Below are 24,545 nucleotides of genomic sequence, written 5' to 3' on the forward strand. Positions count from 1 at the left end.
TGGGATAGTAAATACAATGAAACGAGACCACAGCTGGGCACACCTGAAGTTCTGACCCAGGTGGAAGCTGAGGCAGGAGGCATCTGCACTTACAAAGAGCTTGTCTCACAAACAAGCAAAGGAACAACCAGTGAGAGCTTAACTGGCCTCGGGTCGAAGGTCAGCCCGAAAGGGCTGCAGAGACCCAACTTCCGGTTTAAAACAAAAAAGAAGCAAAACTGTGTGCGAGTCACATCCGGCTTCATTTGTCACCACAAACTAAGCTGGAGGACAGTAGTCTTGAGCACAGGTGCCTTTCCTCACCTTCTCTAGCAGGCTCTCTGGAGACAGCCGCTCCAGGGGCTTTCTTCACACCCTCCCTGATGAGCAGACCTGGCAGTCAAGAGCCTGGCCCACCATCGTTCCTGCATTAAGGGCCTTCCAGGGCCCCTCACAGTCCACCCTGCCTTCCCACAGATCAGTGCAGGGCTGCTCAATTGTGTGTGCTCGGCCTCTTATACAGAGCAGGGATTCACACGGCAGGAGTGGAGGATCTGTGCCTGTACGCATCCTTCTGAAATAATTTATACGGTGGTGTACACTAGCTGGGGTGTTCAAAATCACCTCAGTCTCTGAGCAGTTAGCAGGAAGGCTTCCTTGAATCACTCGGGTCTGGGCCCACAACTGCCCATGAAAGCCTCCAGCCCCGTGCCTTTAGTTCTATGCTGCAGCTGTGGCAGCTAGGCCTGCTTTGCCCTTACTTTGCAAGTTTTACTTCTATATCCTGGATTTACAAAAATACTGTCCTAAGGGTAATCAAGTAAACACTGTTCTGTTTATCCTGGTTGCTGCAGAAGCACAGTGGCCAAGCCTCCATTGATGTGCTGAGAAAACTTCTGAGTGACCACCTACCTCTCCCAGCGTTCCCCGCTCCAACGCATCTAAAACACACAACTTCAGAGCCTAGCAGTTGGGCTTTCAAACAGGGCAGTTTTAAAAAATGAATGTGGCTTTCCCCAGAGAGAGGTCCAACATTCCAGCTGATCAAAAGAACTTGTTTAGAAAAATAAGTTTGGGAATAAAGTGGAAACAAGGTCTTTGAAATGCAGCCGGGCCTAAATAGCTCCACAGTGGAGCCCTTTCCTACCCATTGCACATTCTTTATGGCCAAGAGGCCAGAGAGCTGCAGGGGCTTCACTCAAGCCCCAGGCCTTTTTGGCTTTCTCCACCCCCAAGGACCAGCATCTGGGATAACTTTAAAATTCTTCCCTATTCTGTTTGCCAGCAACCTCCACCCCCCCCCCCCCCCCCCCACAAAAAAAAAAAAAAAAAAGCTCCAGTGAACACCAACTCCATCTTCCTTAACTGGAAACAGCTGCCCAGCCTGGCGCATCCCTCAGGCACGCCCACCAGCTCAGCTCAGCTCAGCTGTGAGACACAGGAGACCCTAGCCAAGGCAGGGGCAACCAGACCGGGTCAAGGATTGGATGATGAGCTCCAGCTGTTGTCGATAAGAAAGCAAAACTAGCGCAAGATCTGTTGCCTACTTTGGGAAAGGTGTCTGAACTGTGTATGGGGGTAGAGGAGAAAACACCAATTGTCTTAAGTTTAAAAGTGATTGTTTTAAAACAAGCAGAGTAAAAACAAACAGAAAAGCCCCAAAGACTTTAGTTAAGCTTTGGGAATCAGGCAAAAAAAAAATACACGACGCAGCCTGGTAGAAGCCTGGTTTAATTTGCTTTCTGGCCTCCTCAGTCTTCCTTTTGCATAAATAGCCAGAAAGCGTTCATTCCCAGAGGAAGCTGTCTGTGTAAACAAACTTCACCCAGATAGAAGTTTAACCCGCTTAATCTTCTTTCCTCCCTCACTGAAGGACATAACCCAGCTTTCCAAAGTCCAAGCAAAACCCTAGCCCAGGTCTGAACGCTTGGCTCCCCACGTCCAGCTCCCCATCAAGGCTACAGGCCCTGGTCTGGCATACCAGGGAAAAATAAGACCTTCAGCTGCCAGAGCAGCCACGTGACCCACTGGGTGACTCACAGGGCGGCCACACCCCTTGCGGTCTCCCGCCAGGCCCTGCCACCAGCCAGTCAGCCTACACTGGGATGCATCTTATTACCAAAAGGAACAGCTAACAAATGCCCTTGACAGCCAAATAATTACTTTCTTTCAGCTGGAAGGACTTGCTATAAAATAAATACAGGTACAAGTGGATGCAAGCTCTTCTCAGCTCTGCCAGCTCCCCGCTTCCTCGACACACCCCCTTTGCAGATTTGCTGAAGCCACGGGAACCCAGGAAACCTAGTTTAAAGACAACACTACTCAGAAACTTTTTCCAAAAAATTTTATTGGGGGAAAACTACAAAACATTTACAGTACAATGTTTACAGTCACAATTTGTAGTGAACTGATTCCCCAAAATATATTACAACTCAAGTTGACTTATCTTGTTACATTCAAAAACCTACTTCTGTCAAAAGTAGTCCAGGGTACACACACACGGTGCTCCAACTGTACCTACATACAAACTAAGCGACCGCTCATTCATCCGCCGTCCAGGAAAGCCGGGGAGACATTCCCGCCCCCTTACATTGAAAAAAAAAAAAAGTACAAGTTTTGGGCTGTCATTAAACAAGGCATATTCATGTCCTACAGGCCATTTCAGCACGAAGAGATGGCCTCTTCACTTTACAGCTATAAGAGTGGTAGAGATCTTTTCCTTTTGTGCAGGTGAGCCCATCCGACACTCAGATTCTCTCAAGCACTAATGAAATACTTTTTTGGTTGAGGAAGATTTAAGGCAAGTTCGGGCCCTATAAAGGCACTGAGACCATTTCCCCATTATTGCTACATGTCAGTGTCACAGTGGAGTTGGTGGAATCAGCATTTTTTTTTTTCCTTGCTGGTCTATAAAGCTGGAACTAGAAAAGCATGCCACGTGAGCCTGACTGCGAGTTACGTGGCCATTCTTTAAGTTGGATGGGCTGCAACCATTTTACATTCTAAGAAAAACTCAAAATGTTCCTCAAACTACTTCCACAGCATCAAGATAGATAGATTTCTGTAAAGAAATCATGCAATCTTTTGAAATTTACGTAAACAAGGAAAGAAATTAATGAAATAAATATTACATACAATCTCTTAAATTAAGATTTTTCTTACTCATTTACAATAAAATAACCAAGTGAAGTTACAAAAGGCATATATTACTGTGAAAAGAACATACACTCCACATCTTGCCGATTAATAATGGCAATTATAATTTAACATAATAAAAGAATATATATCTATTGCTTTTCATCATACTTGATAAATACAGTATGAACAACCTCAATGTATACTTTTCACAAGAGAATAAATAAGTTAAATAGTTTTTTCATATTGAGTTGTGGCGCAGTCCTGCGAAATCAACTCAAAACAGCTAAAAATGAAGCACTTTATTTCCCAACAATTATGAACTGAGCTCTGCCCAAGGCTTCCAGAGAGCAGAGGAGATGGTTCTAAGCTAAGCACCCACTAAGTGGTGGCAATGAGACCAGTATCAAACTTTGGAATGCAAGGGCTCCCCCACCCCAGACACACATTAACTTTGTTAAACAAAAAACAAGGAAAACAACCGCGACAAACAGGGATGAGCTACCGGATTAAGGCATGTTCTTGGCATTATTTTAAATTCTAGAAGCTTCTAAGTTTAGGAGGTGGCAGCCAGCTGGCTCACACTGGTCTGAGACAAACATCAGGAACCCTTCCAAGGTTAAGAGTTATCACATCTGGACTGTAACTAAGGCTTTCAAGTGAGAGAGATGGAATGGTGGCGGGTAGCTGCTGGTGCTGGGCTGACTCTTCTCTTCAACTAGAGTTTCAAACTCATCTGAGACCTAAACAAGTGTTTGGCATCTTTTGTTCTATCCGCATCACAACCGCCCTGTTGTATTTTGTTCATTCATACAAAAAGTCTGTTGGCTTTTATTTCAACAAGAATGAAACCTTGTAATAATAATAAAAATTTAAAAAAAAAAAAAAAAAAAAGGAAAAAAAAAAGAGAGAAAACCGAAAGGGAAGGGGCGGGGTCCCTCCCAGCACAGTTCGAGTCCAAGTGCTGGGCGGCCCGTAGGTCGGGCTGCGGCGGTCACCCCCGCCCGGTGGCCCCTGCAGCGCCTCTCCCAACCCCTCGCGGGCGCCCCCTTGCCTCAGTCGTCGGAGATGGAGAGGCGGCTGAAGATGGGCAGGCGCCGGCCGGGGTCCAGGCTGGGGGACTCGGAGCCGCTGAGGCTGCCCGAGCTCAGCGAGCCGCTCAGGTAGCTGTCGCGGTCCGACAGCGAGTCCGGGGGACTGGGGGGCGCGTCGAACACGGGCGATTCCGACAGACGGCGCGGCAGCGGGAAGCCGAAGGGCGGCGAGGGCGGCGCGGGGGCCGGGCCGGGGGGCGGCGCGGGCCCCGCCAGGCCCTGCTGCTGGCTGCGGTAGTAGGCGGCGGCCGCGGCGGCGAAGCTGTGGGTCTGGATGGCAAGCGGCGTGATGAGGCTGCTCAGCTCCGGGCCGAAGGCGAAGGCGTTGTTGGCGCACGAGGTGCCCGAGCAGGAGGCGCAGGGGGCTGCGGGGGGCAGCAGGTCGTCGGCGCCCCCGGGCCCGTAGAGCAGCGCGGCCGCGGCAGCGGCCGCCGCCGAGGCGCAGCACGTCGGGGCGCCCGAGGGCGTGGAGGCCGCCGAGGCGGAGGAGCACGAAGAGGCGGAGGAGGAGCAGGACGAGGCCGAGGAGCAGGGGGGCGGCGGCGGCGTGCGCGACGTGGGGCTGTCGAGCAGCAGCGGCGACTCCAGCCCCCCCGGCGACTGGTGGTGGCCCGACGGGAAGCCGGAGAAACTGAGGCTGTGGTGCAGCTTGGGCCGCGGCTCCCGGGTGAAGCCCAGGTGCAGCGCGTCGCGCGCGCCGAAGGCCCGCAGGTCCCCGGAGGCCCCCCCCGACGGCGCGGGCCGCCGCTCGTCCGCGTTGTGGATGAAGTGGCAGCGGGGGCCGTAGGGGCAGAAGCCGATGGTGTGGAAGGTGCGGCACAGCTCCGTCTTGTACTTGGGGTGCCGGGTGAGGCTGCGCAGCTCGTGGAAGCCGTGCGCGAACTGGCACTTCTCGCCGTACTTGCACGTGCCGCTCTCCTCGAAGGGCCGGCACAGCTCCGTCTTGTAGCGCGTCGAGTTGATCTGGGAGCCGCTGCCCCCCTTCTGCTGCTGCTGCTGCAGATGCAGGAGGTGCTGGCTGCGCTCGCCGTTTTCGCTGAACGAGCGGTCTCGGAACTTGCTCTCCTTGGTGCCCAGCGCCGTGCCGCCGCCCCCCGAGGGCTCCTTGAGCTGGCCGTAGGAGGACGGGCCGCCCGCGCCAGCGGAGCCGCAGCTGCCGCCGTTAGGGGCGCCCGGGAACTTGGGCGAGCAGCTGCCCGGACTGGGCGCGGGGTGGGCGAGCGCGTGGAGGTTGCTGGCCGAATGGCGTCGCAGGAAGCCCGGGGTGAAGCTCGAGCTAGGGGCAGCGGCCACGGGCGTCCCCACCGCCTTCTTGTCCAGCATGTTGTTCAGATTGAGGTTGGCCAGGGATTTCTCCGTCTGCCAGGGAGAGGGAGGGAGGGTAGCGGGGACGGGATGAAGATCGGAGGGGAAGGAGAGTTGGGGCGAACTGGAGTGACCGCCTGCTCCCAACTGCCCGCTTTCCTTTCGCCCGCGCGGTTTCAATTCAGCCTCCAGCGCTACACTAGCAAAACGCAGGCCGGCCAGAGCCGAGGCCTCCCACCCGGGCCGCGCCGGGGCCGGCCAGCCATGTGATCCCGGGCCCGCGGCCACGGGGTGGGCGGCGCGAGCCCCGTCCGGGAAGTCCCGGCAGCGTGGCCGCGGTCGGCCCGGGAGGAGCGCCCCGGCTGCGCCGCCGCTCGCTCCCTCCCAGCCCTCCACGCCCACAGCCGCGAGCACAGAGGGCTGCTAAGTCCAGGGCTTCCCTCCACCCGCAAAGTCAACTTGGAAAGGTCCCTCCCGCCCCGGCCCGTGGCCGGTCTCGGAACTCCAGGGTTCCAGGCCGTCCGCCATCCTTCCCCGGCGCCGACTTACTTTGCACAAGAAGTCAATATCGTAGAAGGCGGACAGAAGTGTGGTCGACATTTTTCCCGGGTCCTGTGATGGTCCGCGCTGCAAGCGAGGGAGCTTGGGAGGAGCTCTCGGCGCGGCGCGGACCGGCTGGAGCCGAGACGGATAACGGGCGAGGAGCGGGGAGGGACGGAAAGTTTGCTTGCGGGGCCGGCGAGGAGGGAGGAGGCCGCGGCGCGGAGTGGGGGGCAGAGGAGAAGCGAGAGCGCGGCTCGGCGCCCCGGCCCGCCCCCCGCGCGAGCCGATGGCAGCTCGCGGACTGGTGGAACTCCGAGGCCCGCGAGCGCGCGCCCTATATACAGCCCGGGAGCGGCGCGGCGGCGGGGCAGAGCGCACGGGGGGAGGGGACCGCGCGCCGGCCCGCCGGGGTCTCCAGGCAACACCGCCCGCCGGCCCGCGGACGTCAGGCGCCTCCTCGCTCTCTCATTGGTCGCCGCCAATTTTTCCCCCCTCGGGGAAGAGGGCGGGGCGGGCAGCCGGGGCATCCGGGCGCTGGGCTGCGCTGCCCCTTTGGGTGCTGCTGGGTGGCGGCGGTGGCGGGAAGGTCCCGCTCCCCTCCGCCTCCGGGGCTCTAACGTTGGAAAGCACGTTCACGTTCTGGGACCACCGGGACCGGGCCACCCCGGACGTGCCTCTCCCCTCCCGATCGTCCTGCGCCGAGCGGCGCAGCTCTTATCTCCCATCCTTGTTTTTGCTCAGAGCGCGGGAATTGCAAAATGCAACAATATTGCAATAGTGAGTGTGGCCAGGCTGGTTGGCAAAGGGTGCTTGGGCCTAGGGCGCCCCCGGGCTCGCGGCCCGTCCCGTAGGTGGGCCCCGGTGCACGTGGAGACTCTGCAGGGGTGGGGGCGGGAGCGGCCAGCCTGGAGGAACAGTGGCCCGTTTCTCCGCCCCTCTCCCCGCCCAGGCTCGGTAAACAGGACGAGTGCGCTGGGGCCTGCGGGGCAGGGCTGAAAGTCTGAGGACAAGGCGCTGGCTTTGCTAATCACATCACAAGACCTTGAGCCTGGGCCAAAGGCGCGGAGTGGCGCGGGAAGTCCAGGGCGGGAGAGCCGATTCGGGGGGACTAAAGGAAAGTCGGGGGGCAATGTGGTCATGGAGGAAGTCACTTCCCACACCTTTGTGTCCTCTGGGTGGCCTGGCCTCCCTACCCGTCTTGGGTGGGGGTGCAGCTGCTGACCAAGGCTTCCCACCTGCACAGCCGTGGCCTGTCGAGTCCTGCAACCATTTCTCTTCCGCTGTGGGAGGGACCGTATCAAATCTAAGCTCGGTGCTGGCTGCCGGAGGCGGTGGTTGCTGAATTTCCACCAAGGTGTGTGGGGGTCCCTAAGTCTATTGGCTATGGTGCGTTCCCAGAAGTCGCCTGGCCCTTTCTGAGAGGAGGCACACACCCCCACCTAGCGCCCAGTGAGGCTAAAGCCGTTTTACTCGGCTATTGTGGTCAGGTCCAAACCTTTCTCCCTACTCGGAGTCCATACTGGCTGCCAAAAGCTGGACTTGGGCCCATGATTTCACCCAGCTGGCCGCCTAAGCTGCCCCGGGTGGAAGGCCCCGCAGCTGCCAGGAAAGGACGCTTGACCTACACCCTCCCCACGTTGTTCTTCCTGTCGGCTAGCACTCAGTGCAGCTTGTGCTTGGGCTGTATCAGTTAACCTGGAAGGGAAGGAGGTAGGCCTGTCACTACACAGGCTCCGGAGTCCAGCGCGCATCTGCCCGCAGTTAGAGCTCAGGGCAGAGCTGGAGGACTTTAGGGTCACGAATGTAGTTCTGGGTGGGTAGCGGCTCACACCTGTACTGCAATTGGAAGGCTGTGGCAGGCAGACTGGTGAGTTTCAGCCAGCCTAGTGAGCTTAGTGTGAGAGGCTACCTCAATCAAGGAAAAAAAAAAGGATTGGAGCTGAGGCTCTACCCTGGGTAAGTCATGTAGTCGGAGGCAAATCAGTCTGTTTGGTATTTGTGTGTGTGTGTTTACTTGTAACACAGATAAAATTCCTTTCATCACTCCATCACTTCTGTCAAGGTACAAACAAGATATCCAACGTGTTTAAAAGATAAATAAAACCCTCACCTGATCTTCTATGTTAAAGCAATCTGGCTTTTGGCTGTGGCCAGAGCAGAGGGACTGAGGGTCACCCAAACCCTAGGATCCTCAAGTGTAGTGACTTCAGGAAAGATGGCTGCTTTGGCCCCAAGAGACTGCTGGGCAGCTGTGGAGAGGGCCCGAAACATGAGCATGAGTCTCTGTGACTAAGTTTTTCCAGGTTCTTCTCAGGGTGCCTCAGGAAAGCATGCAGCAGACATTCCCTTAGCTGCTGCTAGGATTTCAGACACAAATCTGTGGAAACATCCATCACTCCTGCCCTCCCAGGCTGGCCACAGCCAGCCAAGATCCAAATCTGGAGTGATTCCCAGCCAACACCCACTGGGTAGACTTGGTAGGATGGTCTCGGAGATAACATAAGGCATGTTCTGGTGCATGCTTTGGTACAGCGTGCCTGCTAGTGTGAGATGGTTTTATTGTTATGTAACTGCTTTTACTTCATTTTCCATGAGCTGGCTTTTGTTGGGCCCCGGTCAGAGTACATCTCTTGAGATTATCACCACATTACACACCAGCTCCTCTGACCAGCTAGATCTTAAAACAGTAGTGTAATGCTGGCATTGTGGTATGTGCCTGTAATCTTGGCACTCGAGAGACAGAGGCAGGAGGATTGATGCAAGTTTGAGGCCAGCCTGGTAAATAGCAAGCCAGATTCAGAAAAATAAAAGCAAAACCCAAAACAAAGTAGAAACTGTTAGGTTTTCAATTTTTCCTCAAGGGTGGGCTGCGCTGACACCTAACCAGGTAATGAGCACAGGGTCATATACACCACACCTGGTCTGCGTGTCTGCAAAGCCACCTGCGGTTCTCTGCTCCTCATGGTCACTGTGGATGTTGCTCCTGTCTCCCTCTTCTGCACGCCATTGCCCACACTCCCAGCACAGCTGTGTTTTTATGGTGCTGATGGTTTTCTTCTCAGAGACCAATGACATGTGAAACCTCAGTTCTTCTGCAGAAGGAAGTGGCGTAGCAAACGCTTCTCTAATCTGCACATTCAATCCCTTCCAATTCTAAGTGACCGCTCAGCTGTATTTGTGGGCCTTCCAAGCATCTAACTATAGCTGGCATGGTCTTTGTAGATAACCAGGAATGTGGACCCGGCTACAACATATCCAAGCCATGAACTTGAAGGAAACTGTCTGTGGGTGACACTTACTCTGAGAGCGTACAGTAACAGTGGTAAGCTGGGACTGCGATGGTATGGTTCAGTGGATTAAGGTGCTGACTTTGTGAGCCTGCACCCGAGCCGGATCTCTGCACAGCATGTAAAGGTGAAAGGAGCGAACTGACTCTATAAAATTGTCCTCTGACCTCCACAGACGTGCATGCCCGGGCACAGGTGCAGAGAATAATTTAAAATAAGTTTTAAGGTGGTAAGTGAGGAACTAGATTAGCAGCATAATGTGTGCAAGAGAGCCACCTGCTGGGTGTCCAAGGAAGCCAGCTGGGCTGGGCTTGAAGCGACAAGAACCCTTAAGGTCTCTAGATGGAATTACTCAAGTGGATAAATGTGTTTATTGGAATCTGAATAAGAATCGTTTTGTTGTTTCCACCAATCACGGAACAGTAAACAGTGTAGGCATCAAATGAACCAAGCATTTGTTCAGGCTTCTCTTTTCCCCAGGCTCCATCAAACAGCTGAAGCAGGTTTCCTAACCTTGGCAGGCATTTCTGGGGGACACAGGAGGGACTCATAATATGGGCCACTGAAGGACTTGTAAACATGGATAAAAAAAACCACAAGTATTTGCATGGGGAAGATTCTTAATTCTCCCAGAATATAACACTTGGAACATATTTCTCCTTTGCTAAAATGGAATAAAGTTTAGAAATACAAGTAGGGGTTTGCAAACTAATCCAGTTCCTATATCCAGACCAAAACAAACAAAGAGCACTGTGTGTGTGTGCGCGTGCGCATGTTCGAGTGTGCTTGGGGTGAAAGGACTTGTGTGCGCTAAAACTCAATATTTAGTAGCCAGAGTGCATGGGAAGTAGGCTCTGGCTGGACTGAAAGTCCTTGGGGATGGAAAAGGCTAATTCAGGCCTGCAGGTGGCCTGCACCTGGAGACAGAGTAAATATTCAACACAGTAGCCTTATTTCCTCCAGTAGCTGCAGTGAGCTGGGCTCCCTTGAATGATTGTGCTGAGACAAAGCTCTCTGTAGGAAAGGGCAGGAGCCTAGTCTCCCAGAAGTGGGGGAGGCACAGAACGAAAGAGGAAAGAGTTTCAATTTATGTCCAAGTGTTCTTGCAAGCCTAGTTGGCTAGATAATCCACTTCCTGCCCAGCCTTCTTACTTCAACATGCTGCTTCTGTTCTTGGGGCCAGTAATTGTCTCCATTCCCTAGGACAGTCTTCGGCTCTGAGAGCTTCCTTTCCTTCCAGGAAGGCCAGCAGCCTCAGGACAGCCAAAGTCCTTTCCTCCTGAATGCGTAGCCTTGTGTATTCCACTGTCTTCAAAAACTCAGCCGACGGTGGAAGCTCTCTGAAGAGCTGAGAGATGAGGTGACGCTGCTCTGATGCTATCCTTTGCAGGTGACAGAGCTTCTGTGAGTGAGGGGACTGCCAGCCAGACTGACAGAGGCGATGGAAGAGTTGCCTACATAGGTATTTCACAAAGGTCAGGGTCTCAGCCCAGAAGTTGACTTCTGATTTTTCAAATATGTAGTCGTCTTCTTCCTACATTGAATGAAAAACACCCAAAGTAAACCGCACAGAGAATGCTGCCAAGCCCCAGGCGCACCCCATAGGGCCCTGTTAGATAGATGTGAGAGTTGTGTCTCCTGCAGAGCTGATAGAGGGCCCACTTGGGCCTGTCAGCACCCCGCCACACCACTCGCACCTCTGAAGGTCACCTTCTACGTTCACTCTTTGTATTTCTCTACCAGGGAGGAGTGCTTTCTCCCAGATGTGACATGACCTTTGATAAAGACATGAAGCAGCTCAGAGCCAAGATATTTTGGGGAACTAATGGTGAGGAAGTGTGTCTTAGATTTTAAGGTGTACTGAGAAACCAGAGGAAGAAAGCACAAGGGAAATCTTGGCGGCAAAGCAAAGAGTTAATGAGCATATGTGTGACACCAGTCTTTAGAGACCACATTTCTAGAATGCCATGGTTCAGGGTCATTTCATCAAAACCATTTTACTACATCTCCACATTTTCTATGAGCAGACTGCATTTTAACGAGTCAGTATAAGCTGACTCTTGGTCTGCTCAGGATGCCAAGATAGCTAGCAGTCGTATGGGCGTGTACAGATTTCTGTTTTCCCAGTGCCCATGTTGCCTGTGGGGGTCTTCAGGTCTTTCCAAGTATACGTGATGCCGTGTCACTCAGGAAGAGGGCTCAGGTACCATGTTCCCTAGAAGGCTCCTAATTCTTGGGGCGACCCTTGCCCATGAGTTGACTATAATCTTTTTTTCTCTCCAATCCCTTCATAGTTTCATTCTCAAAAATCAAGGTGCATTTTTCAAAGTGTTCCTCTTCACTTGCTCCTTGCCACTAAGCTCTCCAAAGTCCTGTGTGCTTCACCCAGGAGACTTTCTCCTAATCAGTCTCTACATCCAGAGGGCTAGCACACTGCCTGCCTCCCAGCTCCCTAAGTGACTGGAATTACCTGGTGTTCGCTCTGCTCACGGCCCTCGAGGCCATCACCCTCTCCCAGCAGCCATCCCAGTAGAATGGGCAGTCCTGGTACCAGCTGTTCCCACTGCTGGAGCAAGTCACACAGAACAGCCAAGGCCAGGGCCAGAGCAACAGAGGCATCCACCTGGCAGAAGGCAAACTCTGTAGAGAGAGGACAGAGGCAATCAATGAATTGTAGCTCAGGGCTAGCCCCAAGAAGCCCAAAGAACTCTGGGAATATGAAGAGTCTTAGATAAAATCTCTGTCATCACATTAGGGGTGCTGGAACAGCTTACTGAAGGCTGTCCCACCCAGGGTCCTTCTCTTGACCCTGCTAGAGTCCTAAGGCTGAATGCCACCGCCCTATCCTAGTCTAGAGCAGCACCTGTAGGCCTAGACATTTCCGTTAGCTCCTTTAGCACAAGTAGGAGAGGGAACTGCGTCATCTTAGAGCAGAGTGGCACCTCACATTACTCTACCTGTTTTACATGATCCACACATTATAGAAACAATAAACTAGTAGCTGAGTGCCAATAAAATGTTATCTGTGCATGTTGTCATTCAAATTTCATGTGTAAAAAATACTCTTTTCCTCTTTCGACCCCACCCTCCACCTCCAAATACTAGGTCTCATGTCACCCAGGCTGGATATGTTGTCAAGGATGACATTGATTCTGATTCTCTTCACCTCTTGGATACTGGGATTACAGACATGTACCGTCATACTTGGTTTGTAGCCAAGGATCACCTTGACCTTCTGATCTTTTCTGCCTTCAGCTCCCAAGTATTGAGACTCCAAGTATTGGGACTCCAAGTATTGGGACTATAAGTGTGTGCCACCATGTCTGTCTGGTTTTATGCAATACTGGGGGCAAACACTCGAGGCAAGCATTCTGCCAACTGATAATCTAATCCCCAGCTCTCAAACCATTTACAAATGTAAAGCCTCATGCATCTTACAGCCATCCAAAAGCGGGTGGTGCACTGGGTGTTGGTCCTAATTTTGGTAGGGCAGGCGAGTAATCTACCACTGAGTTTAGGATTCTGCTGACAACTGTGCCTTTGTATTGATGGTGAAATTCTTTAGCCCCTTCACTTCCTGGCTCTCTGAGGGTGAGGTGCCGAAAGAGCGAGTGAGAAAGAGGAAGTAGGTATTTTGGGGGAACCATGCTTACTTCGACTGTCTAGCCTTAGGCCTAAATATGGACTTGCAACCAGCGCTGGGGTGTTGACACTTTTACCACTGGTTCAAGCCTTCTCACCCCAACAGCAGGCGGCCTGAATCTCAAGACTTAAGTTTCTCAACTCATAGGGTAGGTCTTTGTGGAACCTTCCTGCACTAGCACCTCCACTTAATGATGCACTTCTACTGAGCCTTCCTGTCTCCCAAATCCACAGTTCCAGCTTGGCCCAGAGACGGTCCCTAGCCGCCTGATAACCAGCTGAACCCGCTCAGCACATGGGAAATGAGGTGGAATCTGGGATGGAAGGCCAAGTCTCCCAGGTGTTGAGCTACGCTTCTGGAAGGTCTGCAGCACAGCTAGCCCTAGTGAGTGCGTGGGCTCCTGTCCTTTTAGGAGCTATGTTTTGTTTTGTTTTTTTAATGGTGAGAAAAGCAGGTCAATGACAGTCCAACATGGTCAACACTGCTTGGAAGAGACAGAGTGGGGCCTTGACTCCTTTAGGCAGCCACAGGGCTGATCCCTCCACTCTCAGGGCCCTTGCTATCTGTCCTGCATGCTTCAGCCAGACACTGCAGCAGGCACAAGGCTGCACCTTGGTGGTAGTGTAGTACTCAATACAGCTTGGAGCAGACTGTCCCTTTCCTTCAGAGTGGCATTGTGAGACAGACACCTTCTCTGAAGTCTGTTGAGGTGAACAAGGCATGCTGGTCTTTTCACATTTAAAAAGACACATGGGCTAGAGAGATGTCTCAGTGGTTAAGAACACTGGCTGCTCTTCTGGAGGGCCTAGGTTCAATTTCTAGTACCCACGTGGCACTTCACAATTGTCTACAACTCCAATTCCAGAGGATCTGACATCAATATACATAAAATAAATTAAATAAAAAGGTACACATGTAAACCTGTATTATGGAATCAGCATCAGACCATCTGATCTTAATACCTTCCAGAAAAATTTATCCTCTGCCTGACCTTTCCCTTCTTTTTTTATTTAACTTAAGGCAAGGACTGAAAACTTTGCAGGAAAGATAAATATTTCTTCCACCAGGCCAGGTGTGGAGGCACACACTTAAATCCCAGCACTTTGGAGGCAATGGAAGGTAGTGATCCAGAGTTCAAGGCCAGCCTGGTCTACATAGTGAGTCCAGGCTAGCCAGGGCTATATACCCTGTCTTAAACAAAATTCTCTTACCAGTAAAACCAGTGCCTGGAGCATCTATTGAATCTAATAAAGAGCACATGGGCATGACCAGGCACGCCACCAGGAAGGCCAGGCTGCTACACTGACAGCAAAAATGGTCCCACTGCGCTATGAGCTATCCTTGGGAAGGGGTAGACTGCCAAGATGATGGGACAAAAGAAGTATGTGTGGTGTTGCTGGACATAATCCTGGAGACGATCACATCCTTGTGCACCAGGGAGGAAGCCGAGAAGGTGGAGTGCTGGGATCAGATGGATCCCAGGAGTGGGTCCCCTGCTGAGGGATAGGTCCAGCATATACATTCCCTAGCTGACTACTTGGACCTAGAGTAAACTTACTGGACAGGTGAGCATGATCTCTACTGGCCAAGCTGCCTCTCAAAGGGAGGCTGGAGAAGAGCGAAAGGGATTTTCCACTCAGCCCTCAGGCTGGCAAGTCCATCAAGGAAATGAGAAAGCCAGCAGCCATGCAACAAGTGTGGTAAGGAGTCTACTGTGAACCCCGCATACCCAAAGGATCTTGAAAAAACAGAAACAAAAACTAAGGATACAATCTGAGAACTCTCTTTTTTCGATTTTAAAATTTATCACAAAGCTATCAGAATCAAGGCAATGCAGAGCGTGCGTGAGTGGCGTGTTACTGCTGGGGACTGAACTGGGCTGCATGTGTGCTAAGCACTCATCACCAGCGAATACTCCTCTAGCTTGGCAGTGTGGTTTTGACAAGACGACAGCTGTATGAATTAGTGGAACTAAGTGCAAAATGCAATGAGTCTGGGGCTGTAGATCAGTTGATGTAGTGCTGCCTATTATATCAAGTCCTGAGTTCAATCCCCAGCCCCTCATAAGCCAGGTGTGCTGGTACATGTCTGAAATTCCAGCCCTTTGGAGATGGGAGCAGCAAGATTAGGAATTCAGATCCAGACTTGGCTAGCTACATGGTGAGTAGGCCAGCTGCCACAAAACAAAACACCCCAAAACATGAGGCCTTGAGAGATGGCTCAGCAGTGAACACTTAATGCTCTCTCAGAGAACCTGAGATCAATCCCCAGCACCCATGTGTGTGCACAGGCATGTACATGCATGTAACTTGCAGAGGCCAGAGAGGACGCTGGATCCCCTAGGGTGACAGGTGTTTGGGACCTGGCCAAGGGCATACCCTCGCACCTGCTGTGCGAGGAAAAACCCAGTCTCTTTCTCAGAGTGTGACTAACTTAGTTTGAGGGAAAATGACAAACTAGTCTGGTGTCTGGGAGAGGAGTGGCCGTGCCTCATGGAAGTGAACTGTGTACCCTACTTCTTGCTCTCTTACTACCATTCACAGGGGTGTTCTCTCGCCTTGCCCCTAGGGACATTCGAATATGTGAGCCTTTGATGAGAAAACAGCAGCCTCATGTCAGCTTGACCTTGACAGATGTGGACACCAAGCAAGACCTTCAACCACAGTCCTCTTCTTACCTGCCTGCTTCCTTTCTCTTCCCTTCCCCACTTTGGTTCCAGTTTGCTTCATCTGGTTTACCTTTTTCATCCCCTTAAGTCAGTCTGACCTGCCTCAGGACCCCTTATAGTGACTTCTCCTGAATGGTAAAGGGGATGATCCATGGCTAAACCCCGTGGCTCTCATATTCCTTGAACTGTCCACTAAAGTAGTCCTGGGGAGTAGCTGGAGATGTAGCTCCGTGCTTTTCTCGCACTGAAGGAGGCTCCGGGGTTCAGTCCTTAGGACTTTATATATCTATCTCTCTCTATAGATATAGGGAGGTAACGCATATGGAGAGAGGGCATGTCTGTGTGTACTGGGGCTCCCACAGATACCAGCCATTACCTCTGGATTACAGTCTTATATTAGACAATCTAAAGCAATGAGGTCAATGAAGAATGAGGTCAATGATAGTGTTGTTACTGTCTTATGTTCAGGGTTGTTGCCATTTGGAGGAGTACATAGGTCAAGATTGCACAGGCAGTGAGTAACAAGTGGCCTGGCTCTACAGCCCTGGATCATTTTGCTAAGCTGCCTCCTGCCAGTGCTTTGCCCTCTGCCCTGCTTGATGTCTCAGGATCTTCATCTATGGCCCCATTAGCCAGGTCTCCTAGCCGCTGGGCTTCCAGTTAGATTCATTCAATAGGAAAAGAGGAGGAAGGAAAAGTTGGGAGTACTTCTTTCCTGTGTCCTTCTCCGTGACTCAAGGTTCTGGTAGTGGCTAGACACTTGCACTGTCCTCCCCACACCAGCTCTTCCTGTACTCAAGCCTTTCCTCTGCCTGATGGGCAGCCATATTTCTACTGTTGCTTGTTTCTGGGTGCCTCAAGTTCATGGTTGCTTCCCTTCACCTAGTGGCTCCCTCCAAGGAAGGATGCTACATCTCAAGGGATAGTTGCCTGTCAGGACACAGTCTGGTTGTCACAATTAGGAGATTATTGGCATGTGATGTGTAGTGAGAGTTAACGTTCTGTAAGGCATGTGCCAGCCACCATCAGTGTCACAGGACCCAGAGTAAGACCTTAACCCTACCACAATCTCATACGACTCATCACTAAAGTCTATCATAACACAGCAAATGGGCAGAGAAACTATCTTTAGGGTCCCTACTAATGACAGGTTGGGTCTCCATCTGGGGCAGATATGGAGAGGTTTACCTCTTTACCTTCCCCTTTCTGGAAGGCACTCCTGAGGATATGTTCTTTGCATCCTCTGGCAATAGGTTGCAAGCAGCCATTTCCCCGGAACTATAGAGCCCTTTCTGCCCAGAGGTGTAAGTGTGTTTTCAGGTCTGAAGGAATCTCCTATCACCATTATTTGACATTTAAAAATACACAGGACAAAAACCTTTTCACATATTGTACTTTTGATTTTGCTTCATTTTCTACCTGTTTTAAAAGAAAACAATTGGCCTAGGTTCCCAAAGTTCCTGTATTTCTCTCTCTAGTGTGAGCTGCACAGATGTGCTTATCTGGCATCACATATATGGCTACCCAAAGGAATGGTTTTGTTTTTAATCTGGAATGGGAACAAACTAGGAAATCCTCATTCTCTTTCCTTCCTTCCTTCCTTCCTTCCTTCCTTCCTTCCTTCCTTCCTTCCTTCCTTCCTTCCTTCCCTCTCTCTCTGTCTTTCCCTCCCCCATCTCTCTCTCTCTCCCTCTCTTTCTTTCCTAAGACAGGGCCTCATTGTAGTCTAGCTTGGCCTCAAACCTAGTACACAGATAAAAATGACACCAGGTTCATGATTTTCCTGCCTCCATATCTGGAGTGTTGGAATTGCAGGAGTATGTTACAATGCCTGCCTCTTTTAATTTCATTTTAAAAAATGATTTTAAAAAGATTTACTTTTATTCATGTATAAGTGTGTGTGTGTGTGTGTGTGTGTGTGTGTGTGTGTGTGTGTCCCCATCCCTATATGCTTTCAGGTGCCTTTGGAGGCCAGAAAAAAGTGTTGGATCCCCTGGAATTTGAGTTTTAGGTAGTTAGTTGTGAAAGCAACATGGGTGCTGGGATTTGAACTCCAGTCCTCTGGAAAGGCTGCAGGTACTCTTAACCATTGGGTTATCTCTCTAGTTGCCCTCCTGAAAATATTTTAAAAGCTGAAATGACAATAAATTAGAAAATATAAATTAACTTCAAATAACTGAGTAAGTGCATTTCCCCCAAGTCTATTTATTTAATTTTATTTTTTGTTTTTGAGATAGGATTTCATTGTATTGCCCTGAGTGATCTGGAACTTTCTTAAAAGTGTGTACTTCCTGTTCCGCAGAGCCAGAGCTCATGGAGAAGGGTTAGTTAGAGCTGCTTAGCTCTGCGCCCAGCACAAGCATACACAACATATACATTCTTGCACTCTGATCATACTGACAAATAAGGACCCAAACAAAGAGTAAGAAAGTCTCTGAACAGCACAGCTTCTCCAAGGAATCTGAGGTCTCTATGCCCTTCAGAGAACTTCTGATGTCATTCATTGCTCTGTGTGTGTGTTCTCCTGCACTGCCAGATTCTTTGGTGCCTGTGCCCACACTAGATGAGACCTGCCATGTGGCCCTGGTATGTGGAGGACTGAGCCCAGCTCAGTATACTTGGGCCTGTACTAGGCTTCTACACATGGCAAAATCTTCTGGCTTGCATCAGTTCAGCCCCATTCCTCCAGAAAACCATCACCTGCACAGCCTCTAGTCACGAGACCTGCTCCTTGGTGGCTTTCTTCTGCTGAGTACTCAAGGGTCCCATGCCTGTAGCTCTGAGGATGGTAGAAGGCTTGTGTTATTCTGCTCTGCCCTAAAGTGATCTCCTTGCAGTGACACTCTGACCCCAACCTCATGAACCAGGGAGGGAAAACTAATGCTGACACACTGGGAGACTCTTGTGGGGTACCAGGAAGACTGGGGCTCCCGTTCCACTCCCTCTTTCCTGGCCAAGACAGAGCTCAGTGACTCTGCGTCCACATTCTACATTCCTCACTCACCAGATACCTTGACACATTTCTTTCCTATTCCATGAAGTCACTTCAGTGTTCTTCAGCTGATCTCTGAAGGCGTTTCTTCCCAGCCTGAGCTCTTACGACTAAATGTCTGTTAAGAATTTGCAAAGCCACTGTAGCCACAGTGTCACTGCCTAGCCCTATTCCCCTTGACTGATCACACGGACACACATACTCACATACTCTAAATGTAAAAAAAGAAAAGATTTAGAAACACTTTTCAAAATGTTAAGTACCTATGATTCAGAGTCTCTGGGAATCACTGCTCCTGATTTGAGAATGAACTCAGAGCTTTGGAGATGTTGGCCAAGTGACACACCACTAAGCCATATTCTCTATCCTCTGAATTTTCTATCTTGAAACTGAATTTATGCTCAACCCCCTACCCCAACACCCTTATCTGTCCCATGTCACCTCTATTCCCTAGAAGCTGCTCTAGAAAGATAGTCCCCCTCCCAAAGGCCTGGTACCCACTTGCTGACATGGCTCTAGGCTGCTGGAAATGGGAACTGAGCATGAAGAAGGCCTGGGAGAGGGAAAAGAAGCAAGAAGAGAGGGCATAAAACCTCTCAAGAACAAGCATGGAAGAAATACCAGTTCGGAGGAGGGCAGCAGTGAGGCCAAGTGAGCAGGAAGAAGGGTAGAAGGTTCAGGATGCATGCACATATTGATTTTAAATTTTCAAAAATTTGTGTGTGTGTGTCTGTATTTGTGTGAGAGAGAGAGAGAGAGAAAGAGAGAGGATAGTCTGTGGTTCTTTCCTTCCACGAGTGGGGTCTAACTCAGGGTTCTCAAGGTTTAGTGCTTGATGGCTTAGAACTGATGGCCTGGCCTTAGCTGCCGGAGACTTGGTGTAATAGGTGGGCGTTAATCATACCTTGCTTGAAGGACAGGTTTAGGGAAGGGAAGGATCAGACTTTGCATGCAGTGAAAAGCCTTCGTCTTAGGAAGAAGCAGGCTGTTTCTGACTATGACAACAGCATATCACAGTTACAATAACCAGAAGTCATTTTGATAGTGACAATGAAAGCACATGGTAGTATGAACCCAGGGCACTGAGACTTGGTGGAAATGAACACAAAAAATAAGTTAGACACAGTCTATAACTGGGAGTGAAAAAACTTTTCTTGACCGCAAACTCTGACAAAGGTAAGATTTTCTCCTAACTGAATTTACACACAGAGAAGTTGCTATTCAAGACTGTAAAGGAAAATAAGATTTGGTCTTGCCTTTCCTCTACAGAAAATTGATCCAGGAGTTAAATTGGCCTCATGAAGTTATGATGAGAGTCATTTCTTGAAATTACTTAAAAAGTAATCCATGTTGGTGTAGTTCAGATTAAAATTTGTTTTACAGCGTCACAGTGTCCTCTGGGTCAATGACGAGTCAAACACACTGACAGTATTGCGGAATGTGCAGGCCTGAGGAGGAGGAGGCAGCCGCTGTGTGTCTAGCCCTCTTTTTGGCAGGGGCAGTCTGGCCTGCCCCACACTCCTCCTGTCTTGGCACTGAGGGCTGCTTGGCTCCACAGGTGCTGTGCTCTGGGGCTCTCTGCGACTCTCCAAAGCCCGACTCTACTGTTTTGATTGGCTCTTTCCCTCCAGTGGCATCTTATCTACTGTCCTAGCCTCTGTATTTTGACAGTGGGAGCCCTGAGCCCCCTGTGTACTTGCCCACAGGGCTGTTTTGATGCTGCTTTGCTTCTTTCTTGCTACTCTTGCTCTAGGAACAATGCTGGGTTCTCACCAGACTCCTGAGAGCCAAATCACCCTCCTTGACTCAGAGCTATTCCCTCTTCTGAGAAAGCAGCTCTGACCTAACTGGGCAGAGTACCCATGCCTGTAATCTCAGCACTCAGGAGACGGAGGCAGGAGGACCAGGGGTTCAAGGCCAACTGGGACTACATGAGATCGTCTCAAAAAACCAACCAACCTTAAACCCAAGCCAACCCATCCTACAAACAAAAGCAGCCCTGAGCAAATTGTGCCTCATTGAGTCTCGCTCTGCCTCCTTCTGTGGCTGCTCTTGTTATGGAAGTATGGTCACAGCTCTCTGGGCTGTGAGCCCTTCTGCTGTTCATCTTAGATCCTTCCCTGTCTTGGTCAAACCTCCCCAGACATTTCACATCTTCTCAGAGTCCTGCCTCCTACCCCTGCCTTGTCTCTGCTTACTGTCCTTTCTTTGGAGTTTTTATTCATCTACGGAGACTCTTGTACCTTGCCTTTATTCTTTCAGGTTCTTTCTGGATCTAACAATCAGGATAATGTGCTGACTCCCAGTGTTTAGGGGGTACAGCAGAGGGGTACATGCCTGCTGTCAGAGCTGGTTTAGGGAAAATGTCCATGAAAAGAGCTCTCCAGTATCTCAAAAGTATTTAAAACATATAATTGCCACATGACCGTAAACTCCATTCTCAAGTACACACCCCAAAGAACTTGGACTTAAACAACAATGTGTACAGGGACAGTCAAGGAAACACTCTTTACAACAGCCAGAAAGAAACACAATCCAATGTCCATTCATTAACAGATGAATATACAAACAAAGCAAAACAAAACAACAACAACAAAAACCGGCATAGCTATACAATGGAACACTACCTAGCCCCTAAAAGAAAGTGCTCAAATCAGCCTACAAAATGGGTATGCCTTATAACCATTATTTTAAGTAAAGCCAAGCACAAGCACATATTATATGGTTCAATTATATGGAGCATCTGTAGAAGGAAGACTCATGGGGACAGGAAACACTGCTGGCCTCCAGGGGCTGCTTAATGGCTGTTATTTATTTATTTTTCTTCAGGAGAGTGATAAAAAATGTTCTGGAACTGGACAGTGGTTATGGTTGCATAATACTGAAAATGTATTAACTATCACTGACCTGTATACTTTCCAGTGGTTAATTCTGGGCTGGTGAGAGAGCTCAGTGGATAGAGAAGCTTGCCTTAAGCATGATAACCTGAGTTTGCTCTCCAGATCCCACATATGCATTGACCTCTCGCCTCCATATGCAAGCTATGGCACAGGCATGCCCACCCTCAATCATAAATAAAAATTTCACATGTTAATTGTAATTAGATTTATTTTTAAATTTTATATGTATGAGTGTTTTGCCCGCATGGGCACCTTGTACATTGGATCATCTGAAACTGGAGTTCTGGCTGGTTGTGAGTCACCGTGTGAGTGCCAGCCACTGAACTCGGGTTCTCTGCCAGACAAGGGCTCACAGTCACTGAGCCATCTCCCTAGCCCCTAAAATGACTGTAATTTTATGTTATATAATTTTCATCTCAATTTAAAAAAAAAAAAAAAAACAGAAGAGAAGTGTCAAGGAAATGTAGCAGGGAGCATGGCCAGAAAAGAGGACTCTAGATAATTGAAATCTGTGCCCCACAGCATTAAAAAAAAAAGGGGGGGGCGCTTAAAAGAGTACATGTTCAATAGATGTACTCCCTAGAACAGAGTCCCTAACCCTGAGAAGGGTACAGATAAAGGGTTAAAAAAGAGTGAGGCCTGGGTGTACGACTCATGGTAGGATGTGTTTAGCAGGCATGACACTCTGAATTTTATCTTCAGACAACCAAAGAAGAAATGAATCATGGGGGTAAAATGGGCGGGGGCTCACCCGCCTCACTCTGGCCAAGGCCTGAGCTCAGACAAGGACAAAGTCTGGGGCAGGAAGTCTAGAGCATGTGCAAGCCCAGGAGGGGGGTCTACAAAGCCCTAAGCAAAGCTGCTTTCTGCACCTCATCCCAGTCAGTAATAAAAGCAGGACTTTCCCATCTGAAATCACCTTCATGGCTAGCCTCAGATGGAACAGAGCTCCAGTCAGAAAGCAGGGACCAAATCACAAAGCTGCAAGGAGCAATCTCTTTCCCCAATTACACAGACCCACTTGTTTGCCTTCTATTTCATTGCTTGAGTCTGCTTTAGAGTTGGGCTTTTTCATGAAAGGAAGACTATTCCCTGACATCACACGCACAAAAATGTCCACATATAATCATATTATTCAGAGCATTCTTGGAAAAGAAGGCAGCCTTGAAGCTGGCTGGTATCCTGTTTCCTCTCCCGTAGAGCCATCCCCTGCTGCTGATCCAGGCTCTCAGCAGCCTCTGTCAGCTCAGCTGTCCAGTGGCCCTCAGCTGAATGACACTGAAGAACTGCATGCTTTCCAGAGATGGGGGAGCATTTCTGGGGAGGTACAACCCTCACTCCAGCCAGGGCCCTGGGCCGGTCTGCAATGTGAGTGACAGAAGGGGATCTCTCTCTCTATTGGTGTTCTCAGGGGTCCATAATTAAACTGTCTCTCCACTTTCTTGTTTATTCTGCTTTCAGAAATGTCCCCAGGCTTGGGAAACTGATTCTTAAAAGGCTACTAATAAATGGCTGCAGAAGGCTCAGGGATAGGGCACTTGCTTAGCATGTGTGAGGCCCAGAGGGGAAAGCCATTATGAAAACAGTTCTTCAATCAAAATCTGTTCGCCTAGGAACACATTTACTACTTTTGTCATCCTTCCTGTGTCCCCCCTTCCTCCTGGCAGAAGACACTGTACTCTAACTTTCCAGTCGGGGCTGTATCTCTTGGCCTCAGATTTGGATAGCCTGGCATTCTCTTTTGGCCACTTTCAGACAAGCTCTGCCTCTGTCTCTCTCTGCAGTCCACTCTAAGCACTTTCCATTCTTGTGACCCTGAGTGGCAGACCTGGTTTTCCTCTGTTAGACATCTTCATCAGTGCCCTTAACATCCAGACAGAGGTCCCTGCTGGCACTGATGTTTACCATCCTCCAACCCCCACAACTCTAATATTCTCTACCTCCAATTTCTGTGCTCCCAGTAATCACGACGGTGCCTGGATTACTTTGGTTTATGGTTCCAGAGGCTTAGAGTCTATAATAGTAGGGACAACATGGCAGCAGGTGGCAGGGCAGGAGGCTGGCTGGTAATGTTCTGATGGTTTATCAGGAAACAGAGAGCAGGAACTGGCAGTGGGATGAGGTTACAAATGCTCAAGCCCACCTCTGGTGACAAACTTCCTGTTCTGCAAGCTCCATAACTCCCTGAACAGCACCACCACAGAAACCAAGTGCTCAAATGCACGAGCCTATGGTAGGGAGACAGATATTTAAATATTAATTTATTTAAACCACCATATTTGGCCCCTTGCCCACAGAGGCTTGAGGCATCTCACGATACAAAATGATTTTAGTCCAACTTTAGAAGTCCCCAAAGCCTTCAACCAATATTCAAAAGTTCAAAGTCTATCTTAAGTCTCAAGATAATTTCTTGACTATAACCACAGTAAAGTTAAGATACAAATTACCTACTCCCAACCTAGAATGACACAGAATATACATTCCCATTTGAAAAGGGAGGAAATAGGACACAGTGAGGAAAAACCGGGCCTAAGCTAGACTAAAACCCAGCAAAGCAAATTTTGCCGTTTTGTGGCTTTGGTTTTGAAGGGCTGAGAAGGTTCCCCCTTTCCACCTTTGCTGCCCAGATCATACATCTTTCTCTTGGGCTGGCTCCATCTTCATATATAGCTCTCTCTAGCTGGCACATGTCTCACAGCTCTGGCATCTTCACCATCTTAGAGTCTTTACCACAACCCAGGCTTCACCTTCGCAGCTTTATGCAGTATCCTCTCATGGCCTTACAGGGACTCCAGCCCTGCTACATACTGCTTGGCCTCAGTGGCTCTTGACACCATGGAGGAAGAACCCACAACTCCCTCATTCTTGGTAGTTTTCAAACCTCCAAAAATAACAGTGCATGGACAACACTGACATGTTATACTAGCAGTGGGAGATAAGCCTTCACCTCCCTGAGACTCACTAGCCGCAGCTTTTGTATACAGGCCTTTTCTAAAAGC

At 49.9% G+C, this 24,545-nt stretch overlaps 2 protein-coding genes across 2 annotated transcripts in view; both read right to left on the minus strand.

Annotated features, from left to right (window-relative positions):
* Nucleotides 1-2,306: 2,306 nt before the first annotated feature.
* On the minus strand, nucleotides 2,307-6,374 carry Zfp36l2 (ZFP36 ring finger protein like 2). Its single transcript, XM_055619007.1, has 2 exons — nucleotides 6,063-6,374; nucleotides 2,307-5,567 (listed from the first exon to the last, which is right to left on the minus strand). The coding sequence occupies exons 1-2, from the start codon at nucleotides 6,111-6,113 to the stop codon at nucleotides 4,170-4,172; spliced, it is 1,449 nt and encodes a 482-aa protein (XP_055474982.1). The 5' UTR covers nucleotides 6,114-6,374; the 3' UTR covers nucleotides 2,307-4,169.
* A 3,321-nt stretch (nucleotides 6,375-9,695) lies between these two features.
* The window catches only part of Thada (THADA armadillo repeat containing), a 296,591-nt gene continuing 281,741 nt past the window's right edge, over nucleotides 9,696-24,545 (minus strand). The window contains exons 37-38 of the mRNA XM_055619015.1: nucleotides 11,814-11,983; nucleotides 9,696-10,877 (exon numbers count right to left, since the gene is read on the minus strand). Of these exons, the coding sequence (XP_055474990.1) occupies nucleotides 10,497-10,877; nucleotides 11,814-11,983 (551 nt within the window). The 3' untranslated portion in view covers nucleotides 9,696-10,496. The remainder of the gene's footprint in view (nucleotides 10,878-11,813; nucleotides 11,984-24,545) is intronic.

Source organism: Psammomys obesus, unplaced genomic scaffold (genome assembly GCF_907164565.1).
Source record: "Psammomys obesus unplaced genomic scaffold, mPsaObe1.curated_primary_1811, whole genome shotgun sequence".
NCBI classification, from domain to species: Eukaryota; Metazoa; Chordata; class Mammalia; order Rodentia; family Muridae; genus Psammomys; species Psammomys obesus.

What these genes read in the sequence shown, in the direction of transcription:
- Zfp36l2 (XM_055619007.1), bottom strand. Translation starts at nt 6,113, where the DNA reads ATGTCGACCACACTTCTGTCCGCCTTCTACGATATTGACTTCTTGTGC. An exon ending in ATATTGACTTCTTGTGCAAA is followed by an intron (nt 5,568 to 6,062) that starts GTAAGTCGGCGC and finishes TCTCCCTGGCAG; the next exon opens with ACGGAGAAATCCCTGGCCAA.